The 24,001-nt window shown below is 36.8% G+C and overlaps 4 protein-coding genes across 7 annotated transcripts; 2 read left to right on the top strand and 2 right to left on the bottom strand.

Annotated features, from left to right (window-relative positions):
- Window positions 1–242: 242 nt before the first annotated feature.
- Window positions 243–4,134, bottom strand: LOC103946004 (probable galacturonosyltransferase 6). Its single transcript, XM_009356611.3, has 9 exons — window positions 3,819–4,134; window positions 3,686–3,720; window positions 3,383–3,421; window positions 3,126–3,279; window positions 2,954–3,027; window positions 2,359–2,666; window positions 1,755–2,112; window positions 997–1,515; window positions 243–816 (listed from the first exon to the last, which is right to left on the bottom strand). The coding sequence occupies exons 1-9, from the start codon at window positions 3,928–3,930 to the stop codon at window positions 541–543; spliced, it is 1,875 nt and encodes a 624-aa protein (XP_009354886.1). The 5' UTR covers window positions 3,931–4,134; the 3' UTR covers window positions 243–540.
- A 5,945-nt stretch (window positions 4,135–10,079) lies between these two features.
- Window positions 10,080–13,253, top strand: LOC103946005 (magnesium transporter MRS2-I). The gene is made up of 11 exons (XM_009356613.3): window positions 10,080–10,602; window positions 10,714–10,743; window positions 11,046–11,196; window positions 11,377–11,498; window positions 11,649–11,723; window positions 11,968–12,198; window positions 12,282–12,326; window positions 12,411–12,455; window positions 12,573–12,602; window positions 12,691–12,810; window positions 12,900–13,253. The coding sequence occupies exons 1-11, from the start codon at window positions 10,318–10,320 to the stop codon at window positions 12,984–12,986; spliced, it is 1,221 nt and encodes a 406-aa protein (XP_009354888.2). The 5' UTR covers window positions 10,080–10,317; the 3' UTR covers window positions 12,987–13,253.
- A 2,957-nt stretch (window positions 13,254–16,210) lies between these two features.
- Window positions 16,211–20,404, top strand: LOC103946006 (E3 ubiquitin protein ligase DRIP2). The gene is made up of 8 exons (XM_048569927.1): window positions 16,211–16,460; window positions 16,583–16,822; window positions 17,633–17,732; window positions 18,222–18,555; window positions 18,709–19,145; window positions 19,259–19,309; window positions 19,622–19,694; window positions 19,845–20,404. The coding sequence occupies exons 2-8, from the start codon at window positions 16,708–16,710 to the stop codon at window positions 20,016–20,018; spliced, it is 1,284 nt and encodes a 427-aa protein (XP_048425884.1). The 5' UTR covers window positions 16,211–16,460; window positions 16,583–16,707; the 3' UTR covers window positions 20,019–20,404.
- A 1,063-nt stretch (window positions 20,405–21,467) lies between these two features.
- Window positions 21,468–23,585, bottom strand: LOC103946009 (PRA1 family protein F2). 4 transcript variants are annotated; one of them, XM_048569928.1, is made up of 2 exons: window positions 22,687–23,585; window positions 21,468–21,904 (listed from the first exon to the last, which is right to left on the bottom strand). In XM_048569928.1, the coding sequence occupies exon 1, from the start codon at window positions 23,365–23,367 to the stop codon at window positions 22,759–22,761; it is 609 nt and encodes a 202-aa protein (XP_048425885.1). In that variant the 5' UTR covers window positions 23,368–23,585; the 3' UTR covers window positions 21,468–21,904; window positions 22,687–22,758. The 4 variants fall into 4 exon arrangements, with proteins under 4 accessions (XP_048425885.1, XP_009354893.2, XP_009354892.2 ...); XM_009356618.3 differs by having other exon boundaries at window positions 21,468–21,914; XM_009356617.3 differs by having other exon boundaries at window positions 22,660–23,584.
- Between the last annotated feature and the right edge of the window lie 416 nt (window positions 23,586–24,001).

Here is a 24,001-nt window from a genome sequence, read left to right on the forward strand (position 1 = left end):
AGTAAAATCGAAGAGATCTTTTATGATACTGATACAATGTTATAACTTCATCTATTAATGACATAATAAGATGTAGAGAAAAATATACACCTAATATTGAATTATTGATACGAAAAAAGAAAGTTGCGGCTTAATTGTATGATGTAAGTTACTCACCTAGTTTAACTTGGTTTTCAGCATTAATTTCGCTTAGAACAATCAAGAGGTTCAGATAATGGGTTTATAACTAATATAATAGCAAATAACAAAATGAATGTGTCTATATTGAAAGATGTTTTGAAACGGTGTAGCTAACAGGTCGAAACAAGTTATGTACACAAAATACGGACCAGCAATACAAAATCCCCCAGGGATCTTATTAATTCCAATTATTTCTATACTTTTTTACTCGGCTCCTAGAAGATTATGGCCGGAAAATTTTGTGAAAAAATTGATCGGAACTTTGCATCGAAGCGTCGTTAAAGAAAGAATTGTGTGAGGCAGTGCAGGTCCACGAGCAAGAAGCAACTAATAATCTGGTGCATGTGTTTTTCAACTACCCTATGCATGAATGTTGCACCGTTGCAGATAAGAGTCGTCATAGTTGACATATTTTCTCCAATAATCCTTGTACCTCGCAATCGCTATGTCCAACCATGGCTTCATGATTCCATCATAGTGTATTACTGCCGCTCGATCAATGTCAGCACGAACCACACCTGAGTTATAACCCAGCCCAAGGATGTGCCACCGCCTGTCCAAAGCTACCGTCTGGTTATAGAAGGTGATCCAACCTAAGGGCAAACTCCCAGCCACCCACAACGGCCTCTTATAACCCTGCAACCAAAAACGAAGCAAAACAAGCATTAGATTGTGATTTCATAACAACATTCAAATATCCACAAGTGGAGATGTATGTACTGTGCCGCGAACCAGACCAGACCATCACATTCCCAAATGTTAAAACCCGAAAAAGAAAATACTTTAAAAATTGTAAAGTAGAAGTTCATATTGTACCGATTTCAAGTATTTGTCGTAGAGTGTAGTCAGATCTTTTCTCCTCCATTCTTGAAGGTCAAACAAATTCATCCCAAATGCCCATGTGCATGCATTGGCATCAAACCTCTTTGCCACAAATGGATCTGAGAAGTTGATGAATGTATCCATCCGAAGGAAGGAAGTTTCACTCTCCCGACAAGTCTCGACTGCTCCATTTACTTTTCCTTTCATATCAACACTCCATAGCCTACTTAGATCCTTTTGCACCACCACATCATGGTCAAGGAGCACAATCTTATTCAATGCCGGGAAGATATCTGGCAGATAGAAACGGAGGTGGTTGAGCTCGGAAGAATATCTAGGGTCACTAGAGTTTTGCCTTAATCTTGTATTGTACTTGGTAGACAACCATTCAAAACCATCAATGCTCTGGACTTGGATTGTGGCTTTTCCAGGAGGATTTAATAAGAACCACATTGAGATTGCTGGAAAATTGAGTGCATCAGTCACAACATGGAAAACAATCTTCTCTGGTTTCTGCACATCATTATGCCAAAAGGAAAGAACAAGTCAACAAGCTTCCATGGTATACTGATATAGTGTCTGTTTTCTTCGTAACAATAAAGGAGAATGTGAAAATTAGGGCCGGGGTTAACTATCATGGTTTTTGGCTAGGAATCTTTTGATTCTCCACTTTAGCCAAAAGAAAAATCATGGGGTCCGGAAATTAAATGAGAAACTTATAACAGAATACTGAAAAGACTGATTCAAATTACCAAGGCAGCAGAAACAGTGGAGTTCACAACCACTGTACATGCCAGAACATTGTCGGAGAAAACAGCATAATGATAGAGCTTTGGATCATGCAACTTTTGCTGGTTAGGAAACTGCCTGTCCTTGGGAGCCAGAGCAAAGTATTCAGCAGTTAGCTGCATAGAAAGACAATGAAGGCCTTTTGGGGTTGTGCTTGAAGCGAGGCTGAAAAGAAATGAGACTTGCTTCTTCTGCGACTGAATTTGCTCTTCAGCATTCTGAGTCATAGCACGAAGCTTTTTGGACATGGAAGAGCAGTCTGGGTATGTACGCCTGGCTTTAGATAGTGAAGACTCCATCTTTCTCATTCTCTGTAAGGCACTGCAATTTAATTTGTTTTAGAGAATATTAATGCTTTGTGACTAAGTGAGAGGTCATAATGGTGTTCCCCAGCCTAAAATGTTTACTGACATAACTATTACATACTACCTTACTGTCAGAACGGTGAATTCAAATTTCAGATTCATTTTTGTTTCAACATCTTTTGTTTTTCTTTCCCTTCTGTGGGGTTGAACATACTTGGAAAGAAATGGAAAAGGGGAAAATAAAAGAGATGAATAGTTATACCTCCTTGATAGATCCGAATCCTTGGTGGCTCCACCAATTGCTCGTTCCACCTCTTTGATTTGCAGTTTCAACTCCTTCACTAAACTTGACTTACTGCTTGGTGGTGCAGAACTCAAGTATGCTTTAGCTCTAATCACTTGATCCTTCATCTCGTTTATCTTCTTTGTAACTTTCTGTAATCTTGAATGTGCATTCTGATCATGTTGAACTGCACGATTAGGTCTTGCATCTTTCTTCCGTCTTATTCTCTCATCTATTACTTTCCGCGACTGAGAGTGTACATTCTGATCTTGTTTGTTCAATTGCTTCTGTAACCAAAACCATATAAATCAAAATACAGACTGCAGAAGGTACACCTTGCTACAATGATTTGTCACATAAAATTCTGAAATTGCGGCGATTTAACAATTATATTGAAGTCTCAAACTTTGGGGTTTCTTAATACCTAAAATGCACAAACTTGACCCTTAAAACTGCATACTCCTAAACTTGTAACAAACAACTTCTACTGGATTATAAAAGACTAAATTTTTCTCTTTTCTTCTCATTTTTTCTATCAAATCTGCTCGTCATATAATTGTGGCACAAAGCATACCTTTCCCCTAGACATGGATGATACTTGTCTCTGCTGAAGTTTCTTATCTCCTTCGTTGCTCTCATATTTGGTTCCTGATATTTGCATTATGCAGACACACAGTAAACAATGTGAGATTGAGAAAGCAGTATATAAACAAAAAGAATACAAACACCAGTCAAAATACACTAACCATTTGTAGTTCTTTCCAACATATCAGTAGCGTCCCCAACATTTCCGGATTCCTTATCAACATGATCCTTTTTAAGAGTATAATTAACTGCAGAAAGCAAATCTGTATCTTCATATAAAACTTTTCTCGGCTCTTTCAAGCCTTCATTCGATTCCTAAATCACAAAAGCGTATCAAAAATCAAAACCACAGATTGTAAAACAAACAACTGATAAATTCACATTGAATCCATATCGCAATCAATTCATCCTTCACTACCTGCTCGACGCTAAGTTTCACACTATCAGTCCTGTATTTCTGCGCCAACAAAACAAAACCCACCTTCAATCTCCAATTGGTTAACAAAAATAAAAATTTGCAGCTTAAAAAACGTATAAATTTCCAATCTTTAAAACATCCATAAAGAAACAATTTTTTCATAATTTGACTAAACCTTCCGGCATCAAACAACACAGACCCTAAACATTCAAAAGTTCATTTTCTATCACTTTCTCAGCAGCCAAACACCACACAATAAAATTACAAAACAAAAAACCGAGATTTGGGATAAAGGATTCATACAATATTCGATAAATCCTCTATGGATTCGTTCCTCCCTGCAAAGCCACAGTTCACGAATCAGTCAGTCTACACAATTGAACAAAGTCAAACAAATATTTACAAATGCACCACTGCATCAGAATTTCATATTTACAATTAGGCGTGAGATTTTTGAGCCTCTGGGAGACGAAGACGACGGGCGCGAAAACAGAGACGCATAGCAGAACGAGGATGAGGATCCTCTGGCATCGACGAAAAAGCTTCATCAATGGCGGTTAGGGTTTTTCTCACTCCTCCAACAGCACATTTCACAGATTTTTCTCAAATCACAACCGAAAAAAATTAAATCCAATGCTTCGATTACAAGAAAACGAACCGGAATTAAAAAAAAATAGCAGGAAGATTAAAAACAGCAGGAAGAAGCGAGAAAAGGAAGATATCGGTAAAAATCTAGGGGTTCTGAATCAGTCCCCTTGATACTTTGCGATTCTAGAGAGAGAGAGAGAGAAAGAGAGAGAGCGCGAGAGGAGAGAGAGTGTGCGTGTTTACGAAATAGCTTGTTCGGCCATGTTCTTGTTCTGTGAGAGAGGTGGATTTTTTTTGGTTTTCTCTTTTTGGAATATATTTGTTTTTTGGATTCTGTTTTGAAAACCAAAAAAGGAAAATCGGATATTTTTTTTCTTTTTTTTTTTTTATCAAAATTTTTATCCCTTTTATTTTCTGTGAGAGAGGTAGGAATGTAGGATGACGAAGGTGACGGTGACGGTGGGGTGGGGTCCACGGTGGATAATGCGGACTACGGCTACTGATCGTCGATTAGTATGACTATTTTGTCTGACTGAGAGTGTGGAAACGTGTAAGAGTGGGATGGTGGCACGTTAAATTCTGTTGTAGGTGATAACAAGAGTGCGGCTGACAATCATTATAAAATTGATTAAGCGTAATTTTCAGGTTAATCATTTGTTTGTGGAAGAATTTTGTTTATGTGTTTTCTCCTTGTTAATGGAAAAAGATCATCGCCGGATTATTTTTTTAAGAATTTTGTGATCATGACTATTCATCATATATCGTGCGATCATAAATTATTTTAAAATTTAAAATTAAATATAAATAATATCTAACGAAAATTGACCCCACGATATACGATGAACGATTAAGATCCCGAAATCCTTAAAATTCCTAAAAAAAAATCCAACCAGGACCCTCTTTCCTCATTAATTATGTTACTCTTTAATTCTTGTAACCGAAAATGGAAAGGATTAATTAATTTCGTAAATGACCGTCATGATTATGTTTTTTTTACTTCCAATTGATCGTTTCAACGATATTTCCAAAACTGTGAGTTTTGGAAAACTATTTTCTTTCGTTTTTTAGTTTAAAAATGATAGAATATTTTATACAAATTTATCTAAATTGTGGCAAGGAGGGAGAAATTGAACTCACGATGTATTTTGTTTCATTTGACCCATTTTTATGATCTTTAAATTGAATAATACAACCATAACAAGTGTCCTAATGGTAACCCAGTGGACTGCAGCTCCCCTATAAACAAAAAATATGGGAGATTCTGGGTTCGATGCTCAAAGCTGGTGAGTCTGCTTAGCTATGGTCACGGGTAAAGTGAAACTCTGAATCGGAAAGAAGTGGATAATTGTGTCTTGCCACCAATTATTCCCTTTTAAGAAAAAAAATTTGACTAACACAAAAGAGAATGAAGAAACAAAACTATACAAAGTGCATAAAAAGAAATAAAATAAGTGCACAAAAATAATTTCTAGTTAGTTAATTATGTCTCAACAAATTTGTTTTATCATGGTTGGAAGGGAAATTTGAATTAATAACTTCTCTCACGCTTGTTCATTTGAATTGTATCTATAATTTCTTATTACTCATAATAAAATTACGATAGCGTAATGAAATTTACATGTCGAATTTATTCACAAGTATGTCAAATTCATGAAAATCTAATGAAATACGATAAACACGAAACTAGTACTATGTTTAAGAGCACGTTAAGCACTTAAACATGCATTTAACAATGGTTATCATTTGGAGTTGAGATCAAGTTTTGCCCGAAACTCATGGATTGCATTAAATGAGCTAAAATGGTCAGCAAGCTGAAATGATGAAAATGTATTCATCAATCATCGTGTGGACTAGTTTGTCTTTGTCGTCCTAAGTCCTAACTATTGTTGTAGGTGATCCAACTCCAACCTAGCTTTTCAAGTTTTTAACCCTAAACTTAGTACTATGATCTAGTGCTATTTTTATTTACCTGTAAATAAGAGCTTTTAGATTCGATTCTTGCTAAAGTCGAAGTTAAACCACATTATTATGACAAGTTTATTATAAGGTCTAGCCCACTTCATATCTCCTTAATGTAAATACTATCGTTTGTTAAAAAGAAAGGTTTTCAACCCCAATTTCCAAAGTTTTTTACAATCTTGAAATTGGATTGAGTGAATTACAAGGTCCCAATACTCTAAACAATTTCACGTCAAAAGCTAACATTTAAATGTTCCTTAAGACTAAAGCAATAATAAAGACATTGATCCGTGTTTAATGGTGGAGATTTAATTGATAAACCACTGACCCATTTCAATTTTATTGGTCAAAACATATCTTAGTTTCGATGTATATTTGAGTCAAGTAAGATGGTAAAGATAGAGTGTCGTCTTCTTGCACTCAAGTTTGAATTTGCTTTTGTGCAGATTAGAGTCATTTACCAAACAGATTCCATCCTAATTGATGTAAGGGAGTTTTGTTAAGTTGGATGACCCGTGTTCGAATCTTTCATTGAACGAGATCTTTTGCAAGGGATGCTGTAAGCTTGTAGTTAAATTGGTTAGACATATTTCCCTCCTTCCAATATCGCTTGTATAAATAAACTTACTAACTCGGGTCTAGTACTATATAAGTTAAGAAGTTTATCTACTCTAAAAAGCTTTTATTTTAGAAGTGTAATTAGAGAGAGATAAACTGAACTCGTGATTAGGAATTGATCCTCCATGACTCATCAACACTGACAAACACCGACACGACCAAAAAAGGACCGAAATTTGTAGCCTGAAATGAAATGGGTGAGGGACCTCACCTCATGGCTTTTGCTCAAGTTTTTTGACTTTAAGCCTGGAAGCGAGGTACTTTTTTCAGGTAAAGGAGAAGAGTGTCACATGGTTCATGTAACACATCTAATCATTTTAAATTTAATTTGAAATGCTTGAAGATCTCGTGTCACCTACTTTCGTACATGATAGTAATTAGTGTATGAAAGGTCGGCAAGAAATTGGATCCATGTGACTAATAATTTAATACTTGTATGTAATAAAAACATATAAATATACATGAATGTGAAATAGAATTTGGGAACGTGACATATAGGATATTTATAATTAATTTATGGAATGTTTCGATACTATTATAGTAAACAAAACGTATTAACATGTTATTAATATATCAATATATATATATATTGATGATGTGTACATTTAAATTACATATTAATAAAACTTATCTTTGTCAACCAAAGTGAAAAGACATTTTTATGTTCTATCATAAAATAAAATTATGAACGATAAAGTAATTTTGTGCAAACTTAACTTTATAGTTTTTTTTAAAGCATAATATATGTATGATTCTAACAAATATCTAATTTAAAAAATAAAAAGAAAAAGAAAAACTCCTCCTCCTTTCCACGTTCTCTCTTTCTCATTTTAAATTAAAAAAGTGTTCACACACACACACACACACAAAGTATGTAGGCAATAAAAAAAAAAACAAATGTATTGTATTGAAATTTCCAAATGACAAGAAAATTCAATTCATTTCAATTTGCTCTTCGAGATTGTAACAAGGCTGCGCATGCGGTTGCTCTTCTATTGGTAGGGAGAATGCTGGTGTCCATGGAACCGATTTGAACTCGGTTGGTTAATCTTTTAGCCCCTGAGGCAAGTGTTGATATGCGTCTTTGATCATCTATATCTATTTATATGAAGGAAGAAATAAAAAAAAGTGATGCTTTCATGATACTCAAATTGCCTTTTTCCCGTTAAGAATTTCGAAAGTTCGTTATTTTTTAAAATATATTTTAATAAAAATAAAGTAAATTGTCATATTCGTATGAGTGTAGCGAGAAGCTAGTTTCCAATAAAATCAGCCAAATCTTTTGAGGAAAAAATTCATTTAACGCGCTGAAAATATTAAGCAAGTTACATGTATGTGTGGATGGTGTGAGGGAACAACCATTTTATGCATTTCTTAATCCTTAACATGTATGTCATTAAGACATTAACAATTGCATTTCAAGAGTGTTGTTATTCCCATCCCAATGTCTTATCTCTCTACCCACTTTTTAATAAAAATTTTAAAGTGATGTTATTCCCACCTTAATGTTTTATCTTTCCACCCACCTTTTAATGAATTTTTTAATTACAAATTTGTCCATTTGCAAAAAGACTGATAAGGACATTAATTATCTTGTTTTGCTTAATTTTTTTTTTTTTTAAAGTTGGGCATGGGAGAAGATTTGTCTACTTTAAACCCTAACTCATATTTTCATCTCCTTTCATTCAGAGAAAGTAAAAAAATATCAATGGACTTATAATATGACTTTTTCATTGAACAGGTGGAAGTGACGCTTCTACGGAAGAGGTAGAAGATTATGTTTCCATTGAAAATGTAGAAGAATAATTTGTGTGTAGGTCATTTGAATTTGTCAATCGTATTTTTGAATTTGTCGTTGTCGAATTCTTTTGAATTTGGATACCTCTGTCGTTTCCATCTGAATTTGCAGACCTTAATTAGTAGTTTTCTTTTACATATTATTTGTTATATTTTTTAAGAGAGAATTTTAGAATTTCATATGTATGTATATATTAAAGGTTATTTTGGGAATAATAGTGCGTGGGGAAATAGCATTTTAATTTTTTAACCTTTTAAAGTGGGTGAGATTACAATGTGGGTGGAAAAATAAGACAATGGGGTGGGTCTAGTAGTTCTCATTTTTTAATTACAATTTTTTCCATTTGTAAAATGACTAATAAGGACCTTAGTTACCCTCTTTTTGTTATTTAAAAAAATAAAAAATTTGGTCATGATAACTATCGAGCTCTATTTAAACGACTTGTCTGCCTTAAACCCCTCATCATCTCATCTTCTTTCATTCAAAGAAAGCAAAAATAATGAACTTAGTTTGGGCGTGATACCTCTCACGCTTTGCTCAAACAATTTTTCTTAATATGAAACAATCATGCATTTTTCTTATGTTAGATGAAGCAGATGAAATTCTATCATGACCGTATCCTTAGTTTTAGTTTTATATTTATATTTTTATATTTTTTTAAGAGACAAGTTTATAATTATATATATATTAAGGGTTATTAATAATATTGAATAACATTTTAATTTTTTTTAACTTTTTACAGTGGGTGGAAATCTAACGTGAGTGAGGAAATAAAACAATAGGGTGGATCTAGCAACTTTCAATTTCAAAGCATCTTGGTTTTTGGTAAAAAGACCATCTTGTTAGTTGTCTTAACTAATTTCTTGTGGTAGTCGCCACTCCGACCACTTCCTCGTTGATTTCCTTTCCTTAATATCTCACTAAACGTATTAATTTGGCTTTGATTATCAAAAGAATGAGTTTGTTGTGAATGTTATTATTGATATTGATAATGTTTATTTCACGTACTTAGTATGTTAGGAATGTTATTATCCTTCTTATTCAACTAATTGGAAATATATGGAATGGACAATAATCAAGATTTTAATACATAACCGGTCTTGTCAAGGGTGCTCCTAATAATTCATTCTACACTGTTTCAAATGTATTTTCACTTATATTTTTATATGTTTAGGGTACGCAATAATTTTTTTTGAGTGCCTTTATCAACTCCTTATATAATACCATTATTTTATTATGACACAAATACGCCAATATTTAAAATATTGCAAACCTTATTTAGCAAAATGAAATGGCAAACTAAATAAGGAGAAATTAGCTCTTCGCCCAGTAGTACTTCTCTTTTGGCCGAATAACACATGTTTTCCATTTCAATTTAAAAGTTAGCTATTTTCATAAAATGGGTATATTGTTTAACTTTTCCCGCTTACATAAGGTTAAAGTCCAAACGCAATCAACATCGTCCCAGTATGACTAAAGACGTTCGTTCTACATGTAGGATCGACACAATAGATTATGACAATTTCGAAGTTCCAATTTTTCCGTTCACGCTCACGAGAAATACGCATTATATCAAAACCAATCACTCGAATACCTCAATCCTTAATGTACATACGTCGTCATATTAAAAACTGCTCAAGGCAAATAATTTATGGGAGGGAATGTGAGCGCACGCGCCGTTTAATGCGGGTAAAACTTGATTCCGACATATATTTCTCCCCTGTCAACAATTTACTTGCACTCTTACGTTTCCACCAGCAGCCACCAAGCCATGCAAATATCTCCACCACATTTTCCTCCAAACCCACCTCCCCAATCCCCAATTCCCCAAAACCCATGAATTCTCCAAATTTCCCAATCCACCAACAAACCCAATTGATTGATTCACAAAAAGTTCAAAACTTTCCTCTTTCCCACTTCCCCATATTCCTTAATCGGCTTTCCCAATAAGCAGCTTTTCCCAATAGGAGATATGTTAGCTCTGGAAATAGCTCGGGATGAGCTGCTGGTCCCGGCGGCGGAGGAGACTGCTCAGACGCAGGCTCAAGCCTCTGCCGCCACCAAGAAAAAAACTGCAGCTTTGAGAAGCTGGATTTCGCTGGACCATGACGGGCAGGGAACGGTTTTGGATTTGGACAAGCACGCCATTATCCACCGAGTTCAGATTCACGCTCGAGATCTTCGGCTTCTCGATCCATTGCTTTCGTATCCTTCTACAATCTTGGGCAGAGAGAAAGTGATTGTTCTTAATTTGGAGGTCGGTTGTGAGATTTCCACAAGTGCTTTTCGTTCTTATTCTGCTTCTGGCTTTTTTTCTTTTACTAAACACTGTGCTTGTTGCGTATACTTTATGGGATTTGGGTTCCAGCACATCAAAGCAATAATCACAGCGGATGAGGTAATTAGATTAATGTGTATTTGTACTGTTTTATTTGTCTTTGCCTTTACACTTCTTATTGTTTGTTATAATGTAAGTAGCGCTAAACTAGCAACTAAACACAATTAGCATACGCGTAGCCATATAGCCTCGAGGCAGTGTGCTCCTCCTCTACACCCAAGTTTAAATCCGCCTCACGTAGTTTAGTTTGAATTAGAGTAGAGAATGGCCGAGTATACTTGTGAGGAGAATAATGAGTGGATTTCAAATGCATTGAAGTAAAATATATTCTAGGCAAATGGTTAAGATTTTTATTGGTGTAGGTACTGCTTAGAGACCCGTTTGATGATGCTGTACTTCCCATCGTTAAGGAGCTTCAAAGGCGTTTGCCTCTGTCAAGTACCAATTTCAATGGCCAAGGAGAAGAAGAGGACGCTTCTGGGGTACAAAAAGATGAAACTGATGAGGAAAATGGTGTGACCTCAAAACTTCTCCCTTATCGGTTTATGTCATAGTGTTGCTCAGGAAGCTCGAGCTCAATTTTCCGTGTTCCTAGTTGCGTTAGTATGTTTCCAATTTGGTGCCCAAGTTTTGTGCTTGTTTATATGTTCTTTGACTTAATTTCCTGGTTGTTTTGTTTATGTCATGATTTAGAATTCCCATTCGAATTCCGAGCTTTAGAAGTTGCACTAGAAGGTATCTGTAGTTTTCTTGATGGGCAGACTAGAGTTCTAGAGGCTGATGCTTATCCGGCTTTAGATGAGCTGACCTCCAAGGTAAATGATTCTTAGAATTTCATTTATTTTCTAAATCCCTGATTGCATAACCAAAGTGTTTACCCTAATTACATTATTTCATAATCCATGATAGAAGGAAAACTTGTTTAGATTGTTCTTCTCTGTTGAAAGAGCTGGACTTATTTGCAGATTAGCAGTCGCAATTTGGATCGTGTTAGGAAGTTGAAGAGTGCAATGACCAGGTTGACAAATCGGGTTCAAAAGGTATGACAGTTACCAATATTATGCTGAAAACGGCAGTCATATGCTAATACTTAACTACATTCCTCTTATGCTCAGTGATGCAGGGGATTTGTTTCTTGATTTAGTTCTGCAATCAATTCCCTTAACAATGTTGTATTGTTTTTGTTGCCACAAAGGTAGAAGTTGCAAAAAATGGCAAATATATATTTTCTAATTTTCGCTTACAAGTATGAACTTATTTCCTTTATGGAATAATGCATTCTAGGTAAGAGATGAACTCGAACAACTTCTTGATGACGATGATGATATGGCAGACCTTTACTTGTCAAGAAAGATGGTGGGGACTTCACCTGTCAGCGACTCTGGAGCTCCAAATTGGTCTCTCGCCTCACCTAATATAACTATAGGCTCAAAGGTATCCCGAACAAGCAGGGCGAGTGCTGCAACGACAGTTGAAGAGGAGAATGATGTTGAGGAACTTGAGATGTTGCTCGAGGTTTTAATTTATCACAGGTTTTGTACTCTTGTACGGCCAAACCAAACCTGAAGTCTTGAGTTGAATCCTATTATCTTTTGCAGGCTTACTTTATGCAAATTGAAGGCACGTTGAATAAATTGACAGCGGTATGCATTATTACTACGTTGGCAATATCCTAACTTTCTACTCATATGAGATAAAACTTACACGTTTCATTCTTTCATTACCAGCTGCGCGAATACATCGATGACACAGAGGATTACATTAATATCCAGGTAATGGTTGTTCACATGATATTGAAACCTTGATACACTGATTTCAGACTTCACCTGCACAGTAGTTTCTTTAACAATATGCGCAGACATGTCCGATCTAATGCGTAATCATTGCAGCTTGACAATCATCGGAATCAGCTAATTCAGGTAATGTCTTTAGGACTCAAAAAAGATACCATGCCAACGTTTTAAGTATATATCCTTTTTTATGGTTAACATGAGTTTCCGGTGACAGCTAGAGCTGTTCCTAAGTTCTGGAACTGTTTGTTTGTCTATGTGTTCTATGGTGGCTGCAATATTTGGCATGAACATCCCGTATACATGGAGAAAAGATCATGGATACGTATTCAAATGGGTACGTATACCGCCACATTCCACATAATTTCCTTCACTTCTTTGGAGATAAATTTTCATTTCAAACTCCGTTTCCCTAACATAACTTAGGTGATCATCGTCACGGGGATAGTTTGCAGCTCCGTTTTCTTGTTGATAATCTCGTACGCTCGGCACAAAGGTCTTGTTGGATCTTGATACTCATACCATTTGATCTGTATGTATACATAGTAGAGCTTTGCAACTATCATCATCATGTATTGTTACTTGTAGTTAGCAATTGATCAAAGACCGAATAAAGTTTAATGTTGCGATTAAGTTGGCATCAACCTGTAGGGGATTGTAAAAAGCTTGTAGCTCAATTGGTTACGAGCATCGTCTACTCCTCTACTCCGAGTCACGTGTTCAATTCTGTCTCGTCCAGTATCGCTTGTATATAAATATGCATGAGATTTTGTTCTGGAAGTCAAGTCATGGTCTTTAATTACGTGCTTATCAATCTTATTACATGTTAATTCTTAATTCACAAATCTGGTCCCTTACAATTGTCCTGTTACCTAACTGGTATTACCCACTCCTAGAAGGAGGAGCATGCCGCACGTGACTAACATGTTTTACATGTTCTTCAACTATTGTTGTGCTGGCTATCTAGGTGGCATTTCGTTGACATTTGAATTAGGGGTGGGTTATCCACACACTTCTTTTTACTTCTCACACATTATTTTTTTTAATTTATATTCGTTGATCTTCTTCAATTCATACAATCCGACAGCCGAAAATTAAAAAGGAGTAAGAGAAGTAAAAAATGGTGTGTGGATATCACATCCCTTGAATTATTGCATATGGTCTTTATATATATATATATATATATTTATATTTATATAATTCTTTTATTTTATTTTATATAATTCTTTTATTTTATTTTATATATTATTAAGATCATCCTGAATGTGGGAACATTTTTTTGATGGGAACAATCGCTTGCAACTCATCGATTTGTGTACTTAAATATTGGTTTAGGCATGATCTCATGTTCCATGTCAACTGTCTGATCAGAAACAGACACGTGGTAGATCGTCTTAAATTATAGTCTCATGTGGCCCCAGTATGACAACTCGTCCGTCTTTCTAGTCTACAACAGCCATGCCGAATAATTTTCCGGTGAAACGCTGTCATGGCAACCTCTGAAAACCCAAGGCTGCCCTACGACGGCCGGCGGGTATAATTTTAAGTAAAAGTTACAAAGGGTTGTGTTTGTATGACATTGTCATTGAAATGGTCTCGGTATTTTTTAAATTAGGTAATTTACATTTTGAACCTTAGGTTTTTATTCAATTACAACATCGACAACATCTTTAGAACATTTCAATCTTATATATTTACTTATTATTTTATTTCAATGTCATACATTTATCTAGAATTCTGATAGTTTCTTCGTCTATGTGAACGTCATGGGGCCGTGCTGGGGAAAGTGGTGGCTGAGCCCTGCGGGTAAAGTAGGGTTTTAGGTTCTTTTTTACTTATTATTTCAATCTTCAAGCTAGAAAAGCTTCGGTGTTCATCAGCTCGAGAACACCACGAATATCCCAGCTCAAGAACGCCACGAAAATCCCAATAAATTATGCTAATTTAATTTACACAATCGACGTCGGCGAAGGACTTGTCGAAAGGTTGCTGGAGAAGGAGAGGGTGAGCCCATTTTATAATTACAAATGATTTATTTGTTTTTATTCACGTGGCACATGTTTTGTGGGGCTTGCAGCGTTTTATACAGGCATATAACGAAGAAACCAACAGAAATTACGATAGATGTATGACATTAAAATCAAATAATAATTAAATATGAAATTGAAATATTTTAAAGATGTATATATCATTATACGATGTAAGATCTCACATCGTCCAGGGATGAGGATCCTATAAACCTTATATGTATATTCTCATCTCTACCTAGCACGAGATCTTCTAGGAGCTCACTGGTTTCAGGTTCTGTATGAACTCTGAATTTAAGCTAGTTCGTGCAAGAACAATCTCAGAATGGGTGACCCACTTGAAAGTTCTCGTATAAGTTCCCAGAAATAAAACCGTGAGGGTATGGTAGGGGCCCAAAGTGGACAATATCGTGCTATGGTAGAGTCGAGCCCAGAATGTAGTGGGAGCCTGGGGCGGATGTGACATACGAGGTTATAAGTTATAATTGAACAAAAATTGAGGGTGTAAAATCTAATTAAAAAAAATTTGGCATTCAAAAAGCTCTAAAGCAAATACAAGAAAATTTCCCTACTCCACCTTATTAAAAGCAAAGAGGCCAAACCCGGTGGTTGTTTCTTGTTCTAACTGAATACAATGAAAAGATCAATGATAGAACAATTCATATAGTGACATTTCGTGCCAGATACATAAGGGAGGTATAAACCCAATTTTTTTTTAGGAAATTTTAACAAAACATTTTTGGTACGGTTCATTTTTAACGAAAATGATATTTTTACTCTAAAAAGTCACTTCTGGTACTATTCACTTACAAAACATTTTTGTCATTTTGGTTAAAACTCAAACTTTTCAAACTTTTTTTATATTTTTATTTTTTTAATTGTGGTGACTCTCTATAATTTTATAGGCTTCCCAAAGATTCCACCTGGCCTACGGATTCACATATTGGGTTGCTCTTCATGATGAGGATCCTCATCGGATTCTCTTTGTAAGGATTTCGGGATTCTTCTGATCACATATGTTCATCATACATCGTGCGATCAATTTTCGTCAGGTACTGTTTATATTTAATTTAAATAAAAAATTTTAAAATGATTTTTGACCTTACGATGTACGATGAACAGATGTCAGATGTGATTGGAGAATCCTAGGAATCTTTTAATCGTGTTTGTTCATCGTATATCATGCGATTAGAAATCATTTTAATTTTTTTTATTTAAAATTAGAACACAAATAATACTTGACGAAAACTGATCGCACATATTACGATGAACAAACATGATTGAAGAATTCACTATATCCTCATAAAAAGAATCTAAAAATGATCCTTGCAAAAAGAATACGGAAAGAATCCTCATTGCCTCTTCATACCTTTGCACATTAATTTCACAGCGCGGTAAAACACAAAAGTGAAAAAGTGAACAACGGCGATTGGAAAGTGGAAACATAGTATGGGTTTCAAGTAGCTTTGACTCAGCCCGTTCCGTACGTGAAATCTATTTTTGTCAAATTAAAAATAAAAATACCAAAAAAAGTTAAATGCGACCGCCAGCTATAATGCACATGTGGACACAAAACAACTCACTCACACTTCAGCAAGACTCGCCGTCGGGCGCACGATAACCCAGGGCGCACTTTAATATCAGTACGCACCCTTAGCACATGTTAGCCTCGTCCCCCCAATCTTGAACTGAACCTGGTCTTTAAATTTCAATTTAATATTGCTTTTCGAATAAGAAAATGAAATAAAATTAGTCAAAAAAAAAAAAAAAAAAAAGGAAAAAACTTCATGCTCTTTTATGACGAAGAGCGAGCCTCTCGATTCAGATCAATAATCCTTGACCCTCTGTTCGAATCCATCAAAACCAACGTCGAGTACTCAGAAATCGATCGAACCCATCTCGCAAATCTCACTTTCCCACCAACCAAACAGCTCAAATCTCCCTCGCAGCTTCAACAGGGGTAATGATAATATATTTCTTGCTTTCTTCTCCCTTAGATTTTGCTGGGTTTTCCTCATCTTTTTCGCCTGCTTTGTTGTCCCGTTGATGTTCTGATTTTTGTGGTTTTTGGGTCTAATGCAGGTGGATTTGCAGAAATGGACGTAAATTTTGTGCGTGCCGCAACATGCAGTGTGTGAATACGTGGGGGAGTTCGGAATTTTGGAATTTATAGAGTGGGAGGAGTTGGAGGCTTCGTGGGGTTGGAGATGGCGAATCCGGTGGTGAGAGTGAGGAGGGAGACGATTGCGGCATGCATGACTTGTCCTCTCTGCGATAAGCTCTTCAGAGACGCCACCACCATATCTGAATGTCTTCACACGTGTGAGTTCCTCCTCCTTCCCTCGTGCCAAAGACTCTTTGTTTTTCCTGTTTCTGCCGATTGCGTTTCTGATTCTGGAAATTTGGAGTGTGAAGCTGTGATTTTTATGGCGTTTTGGTGTTTTTGGTGATCTGGGTTATTGGTATTTTGCATTTTTGTTATCTGGGTTTGGCTTGGTTTTGAGTCGTTTGCGTGGTTTTGGGATGTGGGTTTTTGGAATTCCATGTTTTCCAAGACGGTTTCCTTCCTCGTTCTCTCTTTCTGTTTACGTTTTTGGGCTCGAAGATCTGAGGGGAACTTTGCCTGTTGGATTTGCCAACCATTTGATGAACAAACAGAATCTTATTTCATTAATTTGACATGCTTGTTTATGACTTCGAATGCTTGACTAAAAGGGATATAATTCCGACGTCTCTCGGAAGGTCTCTGCTTGCAGTGGCCTAAGTTGCATAACCGCATTGCATTCGTACATGTTCATTGGATGGAATCCTGAGAGTGTGTAACAAATGTATAGAGTTAGAGTCATGTGTTCTTGAAGGTAGAATTACAAACATGCAATTATGTTCAAAATCCGTACCAGTGCGCAACTTAAAGACTGGCTTTCTTTTACTTTAGCTCGTTAGCTGTCTTTTCTTTCCGTTGATTAAGAATTTAGTTTACTTCATGCCGGGTTTTCTGTTGCTTATCAAATTAATTTCGAGTGAAGTTTTTCTCGGACTGATCCTCCACCCTCCTTTTCTTTTTATCGTAAGTTTCTTCTGTGTACGGTGTAGAGAATAATTATGATTGATTTTTTGTTTGTACTTCTCCAGTTTGCAGGAAGTGCATATATAATAAGATTTCAGACGAGGAACTAGAAGTCTGTCCAATATGCAACATAGACCTGGGTTGTGTTCCACTGGAGAAATTAAGGTTCCTATTTTGTTAACTTATCATCGGATTAAGCAAAATAAGTACTTAAATGGATTATAATGTGCAATTTTTGGAGAAGTTGGTTTTCCTTCATCTTTTTCGAGCAGAATCATTCATTTTTCACTTTTAATCAGAATGCCATGGTTTATGCCATCAACGTGCAACCTCCCCGTATTAATTTAGTGGCAAAGAACTGTTCTTTGATAAGTGAGTTTATTGTGGGATGATGACAAAATAGGAGGATGGTACTACACCTGATATGGATATGCCTTGTAATTCTTTATGATCTTCTCTGCATGTGCATGCAGTCGCATTTGCAACCATTCAACGTTCTTGATTTAGTTGCAGATGATTTGTAATTCTCCAGTCCTTGTGCCTTTGTCATGCAACTGTAAATACTTATTGGGCAAGCATGCACATCCATTATTCATGAGTTTTGTTGATTTAATCATATGATATATTGATGGTTTTAGTTACCTTGGTTATCAGGCCAGATCACAGCTGGCAAGATGTAAGGGCTAAGATTTTCCCTTTTAAAAGAAGAAAGGTAAGTGCACCTGAAGTTATGCCTTCAGTTACATTACCAGCTAGAAGAAAGGAGAGATCTCTCTCATCTTTGGTGGTCAGCACTCCCAGAGTGTCAGCCCAGGCTACCATGACGGGAAGGAGAACTAAAGCTGTTGCAAGAAAGGCTTCTGCTTTACAAGCATCCAGTTTTTTGGTTGAGAGGCCTATTAAGAACGAGGAAGGTTCAGCAGAAGATCACCCAGAGAGCAACAGCTCACCTGAAGCCTCAAATAAGTCTGGTCAAAATAACAAGCCGGTAGGTGACGGCAACATTCTGTCTTATCTAGCTTTCCTTGTATGCATTTGTTAAACTGCTGATGAGCTTTTATTTCCACAAGCTTAAAAAGAAAGTATTGCATTTGGATAAATATACTAATGAATTTATTGCTCTCAAATTTGGCTGGCGCAGAGTTCTTTTTCTGCTGAGCCTAGCCAGCCTGTATCCAATAAAGAAACTGAGGACAGCGGTGAACCATGGGAAGGGAAATTGGATCTTTGGAAACCATTAAATTGTTTGGTTGAAGTTGCGAATAGGACCAAGTCTCTCAAATCCAACTCCCAAGGGTCTGAAAATAAAGTAGAACCAGTGCATGTAAGTGAACCTCAGGTTCGCAAGTCCAAAAATAAGGAAAACAAACAGAAATCAAAAGTTGAGGAGGAAAAGAATAGCACTTATCCTACCTCTCCAGAAACAGTAAAACCTAAAAAGCTGCGTAGGGTTCGACGAAAGAGGGAATCATTTGCAGAATCAAGCATTTCACCCCAAGCTGTTTTGGATGCAACTTTTGGCAAACATGAACGAAGAGCCGGTCCAATTTGGTTCTCACTCGTAGCTTCTGAAGACCAGTGAGAAACAACTTTAGCTTTGATTCTGTCTTTATTTGGATTATTTAAAGAATTTTTTGGACAAGTTGCTCTCCCTTTCTTTGTGAATTGATCTTTTGAATTAATGGTTTCAGGGAAGGAGATGAACCCTTGCCTCAAATTCCGACAAGTTACTTAAGGATAAAGTGAGTTCTTTACTTCTCTAATGCATGTTTGAGTGCACCATTCATCATTGCATGATGAAGTGTTCAATTTTGCAGTGCTATTTATAAGTTTTATGGACAAGCTAACATATGCTGCTTCATTCTTAATCGTTAATGAACTCCATTATTTGTTCTTAACGTTCCGGAAAAAACTGTAAATGTTCAAAATTCATCACTGCTGGTACTTGTAACTTTTGTCTACTTAAGATTTTGAAGGTGTGAGAATGATTTTGTTATGGGAAGAGTTCTCTAATGATTGTCTCATTAGTCTCATATTTGGTTCTTTTGTCACAGGGATGGGAACGTGCCTGTCTCGTTCATCCAGAAATACCTAATGAGGAAACTAGACCTCACTAGCGAAGCTGAGGTAAGCCAATCCAGTTTTGGTTTAATTTGAAAAGACTACTGGAAAATCATTCCCAGTACCCAAATTGTGTGTTTTTCTTCGGAATATAGTTAAATTTTTACTATATGTTGCTTGCTTCCTTTGGTAACGATTCATTAATATTTCTTGCAGGTTGAGATTAAATGTATGGGACAACCAGTGGTTCCCACGTTAGAAATGTATAACTTAGTTGATCTGTGGCTACAAATGGCATCCCCTTCGGAACGAATTACAGCATCTGTCGGGTCCTCTGCGAAAGATTTTGTGATGGTGCTGGCTTATTCCCGAAAGGTCTCAAACTCCTAACAGTTCTGTCATGTTTTTTCCGTTAGAATTTGTGAGATGATAGAGATGCAGTTTCTGATCCGGCATGTATTGTATGAGTATATGTTGCAAACTTTGCAATCACAGTGTTGTCAACTGCTGCTGCCCACGGCGGTGTCAGAGGGGACGATGAACTACTGAAGAAAAACTCGCTCATCTTCCCTCGTACTCAAAGTGTGGCATGTTGTTCTTGGCGAATGACCATTGCAATGTCTGTATTATACCTGATCAAATTTTCTTGTTGAAATTATCGATTCGCATCATGTAATGCACTTGTTCTATGAACCTGACTTATACACAGTTTCTGGCCGCAGTTTACTTGTCTGTAACAAAATGCCCAGTACCAATATACAAAATATTTTTCCTCTTGTGCACGTGGTCCGTTCTTTTTTCTCGTATTATCGATGGGGATCATGGAGATTCAAACTCAGTATTTCTTTTACAATTGAAATAAAAGTACCACTAGACCAATATTATCACCATTTCGCAATGCAATGACTTGACCTCGCCTGGTGATTAGACTAATAACTTTCGTATCTCTACTGACGTTATAATATGTAAATTAGTTATTAGTATTATATCCTCAAGCATTTACATGTGGATTGGTGATGCTACGTGATTTTGGAACTGTGCCGTCCACTTCTCCATCACCTTCAACAATTGTGGAATAGATTTTTCGATTAAAACTTTAAAAGAGATTTTTATCGAAGGCATGAGCGTGTAAACTAATGATTCAAGTGGGAACTTGAAACAGTATCACGTGCGCACGTGACTTTACAGATTAGCTCTCAGCACATAACAGTTCCTCCAGCATCTGGTTTATGGGCCTTTTACCGCAGTGGTTGAAAGGAATGGTGCCCTTGCATTACGGCGTGATTTCGAACCTAGTTGATTCCCTGATCTAACATCTAATCTAACAAATTTATTAAGTGACAGAAAAAAAAAAAAAAAAAAAGCACCTGGTTTATACTATACTATTTATATGCTTCCCATGCTGTAAAGGCTGCAACCTTTTTCTGCCTTTGAGTTGAGCCTCCTCCTGAGCCCCGAGACTCAAAACAAAGCACCTGGTTTATACTATTTATATGCTTCCCCACGCTGTAAAGGCTGCAAGCCTTTGAGTTGAAGCTCCTCCTCAGCCCCGAGGCTCAAAACAAACACAATACTAATCGCGTTTCAAATGGTTTGCCATCCATCGTAATTCTACTTTTAAGAGAATCTTCTTAACATTTCTCATAGAATCATATTATGTAGAAGGAAAACTCCGTGGCTAAGCTTAAAAAGAGAAAAACTTGAGCGTAACCAAGATTTATCTCCATCTCTCTATCTCACTCGTCACCTGTTACATGCAATAATCTCTCTTGTAAAACGCGTACAAGAATCAATAATCTTAAGGATTAAACAAAAAGAAAGTCGAAATACAGTATAAAGTTTAAGCAGAAATACCATTATCATATAATAAAACAGCATTAGCATTTAGCACAGTTGTAAACAGGCTTCCAATACATAATTAGTGAATGCCAAGTTGCTTAATCTTACCCTACAAAAATATTCCTGAATAAGGTGTAACAAAAGTAAGCTAACACATTATTGAATCTGTATTCCTCTCCCAAATGGAAAACCAGCTACCCTTCAAACATCTTCACAAAATAATTGCGTTAAAAGCCATTGACTTTGCACACATCTTCTTGCCTTCCCTTTTCGAATAACCAATTCGATAACTTTAATCGTCACGTGGCCCAAATTAAAGCATTGCATCTCTACTGTATCATCACAAATCAACAGAGTTGTGAAGGATGGTATGCCGGGCCATACCAGAAGCACATGCTTAGCTCCCCCTCCGGCCTTCAACGTCGACGACACGGGTCCTATAGAAGTCTGAAGCATCTTTTAGCAGAAGGTAAATTGAGAGGTGACATATATGGAGTACGCATGGCCATTAAACTGATGAGTGAGAATAATTATATACTAAGTATCTATTAGCTTTTAAAACTTCAGATTGTACAGAGTTAGATTGTGATGAAAGAAAGTACTGAGCAATCGATAGTTGGAAAAAGCCGAAACAACACATCCCAATCGAAGAAACTTACCAGAAACACCGACTAACGAACTTCAAGAAAACAAAAACAAAATCAAAATTAAAAGTAATATGCTACAGAGGAACACTATTAGGCATTTCACATGTAACGAGTCGCCAAGAGATGGTTGACGAAGGCAAATATCGAGCTTTCAACACTCAAATGCAAATGGCGGCAACACATCCAAATGCAAGAAAGTTGCAAAATCAAAACTAAAAGTAATATGCCACAAAGAACACTGCTTGGCACATACATATGCAGACGCAACTCATTAAAATCCGTCACATAACATGCACATAAACTGTATGCAAACTTCGATTACAAACTCGATAAGATTAATGGCCTTAGTCCAATAACTCAACAAGATGACAATGTTTCCCTTCTTTCAACAACCACACTTGAAATCAACACTATATATTGGCAGAAACCAGAGCAATCTGATACATGCTTAAGTAAAGTATAAAAGAAAACCTCTATCGAAAAAGCAGCTGAATTCGAAAGCTAAAAAAGCAAACAATTTAGCTCAAGATTGAATGAAATGTTACCTAAAAGCAGATCTAAAGTGAGCTTACAATGCCAAAGAAAAGAGAGAGACTTTCTTCTACCCAGCAAGGATCCAATGGCACCCAGTATTCTCCAATCAGCTAAACGCGGGTGTACCGTGCTCGCCTGGGACTGTCCACCACAACCGAGAGCAACCCACCTTCGGCAGCTTCCTGCTCGTCGGCATACAAATCATCCGTCCCCCTAAACGCAGCGTGCAACCCAACAATCGCGAGCCCAATCAGAACCGATACCAGCACGTTCAGCCACACGTGCGTGAAGACCAAAGCCACGACGGTGACGACAGCGAGAGTCCCCAAAACGATGCGGTCATCGACGATTCGGTGGAAAATTACGAGCGGTTCGTCGCGGAAGAAGTAGAGGAAGAACCAGGCGACGAAGACGAGGAGGAAGACGATGAGGGAGACGGGGTGCCAGAGGAGGCTGAGGAAGAGGACGAAGAGGACAAGCATCGTGTAGTTCACGCGGAAGTGGCCGAGGTTGCGCTTGATTCGGACGGTGGCTTCGCCAAAGGTGTAGGGGCGCGTGAAGCTGGAGAAGGGCTGAACGAGCTCGAGCCATGGGCGGCGCGTGGCGAAGAAGGACTGGGTCGTGGCCCTGGCGCGCGTGAATGGTTCGGGCATGGCGGTGGTGAAGGAGGAGGTGGTGGATGGGAGTGCGCCGTAGCGGGGTGGCGAATGTAAAGACATTGGTGCTGGAAGAATAGAGGTTTACAGAAGTTCAAGATGGAAGCAGAGCTGAATTTAAACCCTAGGAGAGAGAAAATGGTGATCAGAACAGGAGAAAAAGAGGGGTAGGTCTCTGTAATTCTTGGTGTGAGACTGTTGTGGTGGCCTGATATTTTGTGCTTTTGGGGAAGGTGATACTGGAACGGCAAGAGATGCGTGATTTGATGGAAGGTTATAGTTGAAGGAAAAAAAAGATTAGATATTCTCGAGGAACAGGACTACCCGGATCTTAGTGACGATTTTAAAATTTTTTAAATCGTGTCTATTTATTGTATATCGTGAGTAAGTTTTTAACAGATATTATTTATATTTAATTTTAAATAAAAATATTTAAAATAATTTATACTCGCATAATGTATAATAAATAAATATAATTTAAAGATTCAAGAATTCTCACAACGAAGATCTGGAAATGATCTCATTCATTCTTGAAAGCCATCTTTTTAACAAAATGTTAATCGAAAAATATTTTTCACATTATGTCTTTAAAACTTTTATATTAATATTTAACAAACATTTTTATATTTGTTATCTATGATATTCGAATTTAAAAATTTCACTTACTTCGACCAATGCTAAATGCTTTCCATTTATG

Source organism: the organism of the source record quoted next, unplaced genomic scaffold (assembly GCF_019419815.1).
Source record: "Pyrus x bretschneideri cultivar Hongxiangsu unplaced genomic scaffold, Pyrus_bretschneideri_v1 Contig50, whole genome shotgun sequence".
Classification (NCBI taxonomy): Eukaryota; Viridiplantae; Streptophyta; class Magnoliopsida; order Rosales; family Rosaceae; genus Pyrus; species Pyrus x bretschneideri.

Bases quoted from the DNA above. Each gene is read 5' to 3' on its own strand.
- LOC103946004 (XM_009356611.3), bottom strand. From the start codon at position 3,930: ATGAAGCTTTTTCGTCGATGCCAGAGGATCCTCATCCTCGTTCTGCTA. The intron at 2,667-2,953 runs GTATGCTTTGTG...TTTTGGTTACAG, and splicing joins CATCCATGTCTAGGGGAAAG to AAGCAATTGAACAAACAAGA. The intron at 817-996 runs GTACAATATGAA...TTTTGGTTGCAG, and splicing joins ACGACAAATACTTGAAATCG to GGTTATAAGAGGCCGTTGTG.
- LOC103946005 (XM_009356613.3), top strand. From the start codon at position 10,318: ATGTTAGCTCTGGAAATAGCTCGGGATGAGCTGCTGGTCCCGGCGGCG. The intron at 12,456-12,572 runs GTAATGGTTGTT...TAATCATTGCAG, and splicing joins AGGATTACATTAATATCCAG to CTTGACAATCATCGGAATCA. The intron at 12,811-12,899 runs GTACGTATACCG...AACATAACTTAG, and splicing joins ATGGATACGTATTCAAATGG to GTGATCATCGTCACGGGGAT.
- LOC103946006 (XM_048569927.1), top strand. From the start codon at position 16,708: ATGGCGAATCCGGTGGTGAGAGTGAGGAGGGAGACGATTGCGGCATGC. The intron at 17,733-18,221 runs GTTCCTATTTTG...CTTGGTTATCAG, and splicing joins GTTCCACTGGAGAAATTAAG to GCCAGATCACAGCTGGCAAG. The intron at 19,146-19,258 runs GTGAGAAACAAC...TAATGGTTTCAG, and splicing joins CTCGTAGCTTCTGAAGACCA to GGAAGGAGATGAACCCTTGC.
- LOC103946009 (XM_048569928.1), bottom strand. From the start codon at position 23,367: ATGTCTTTACATTCGCCACCCCGCTACGGCGCACTCCCATCCACCACC.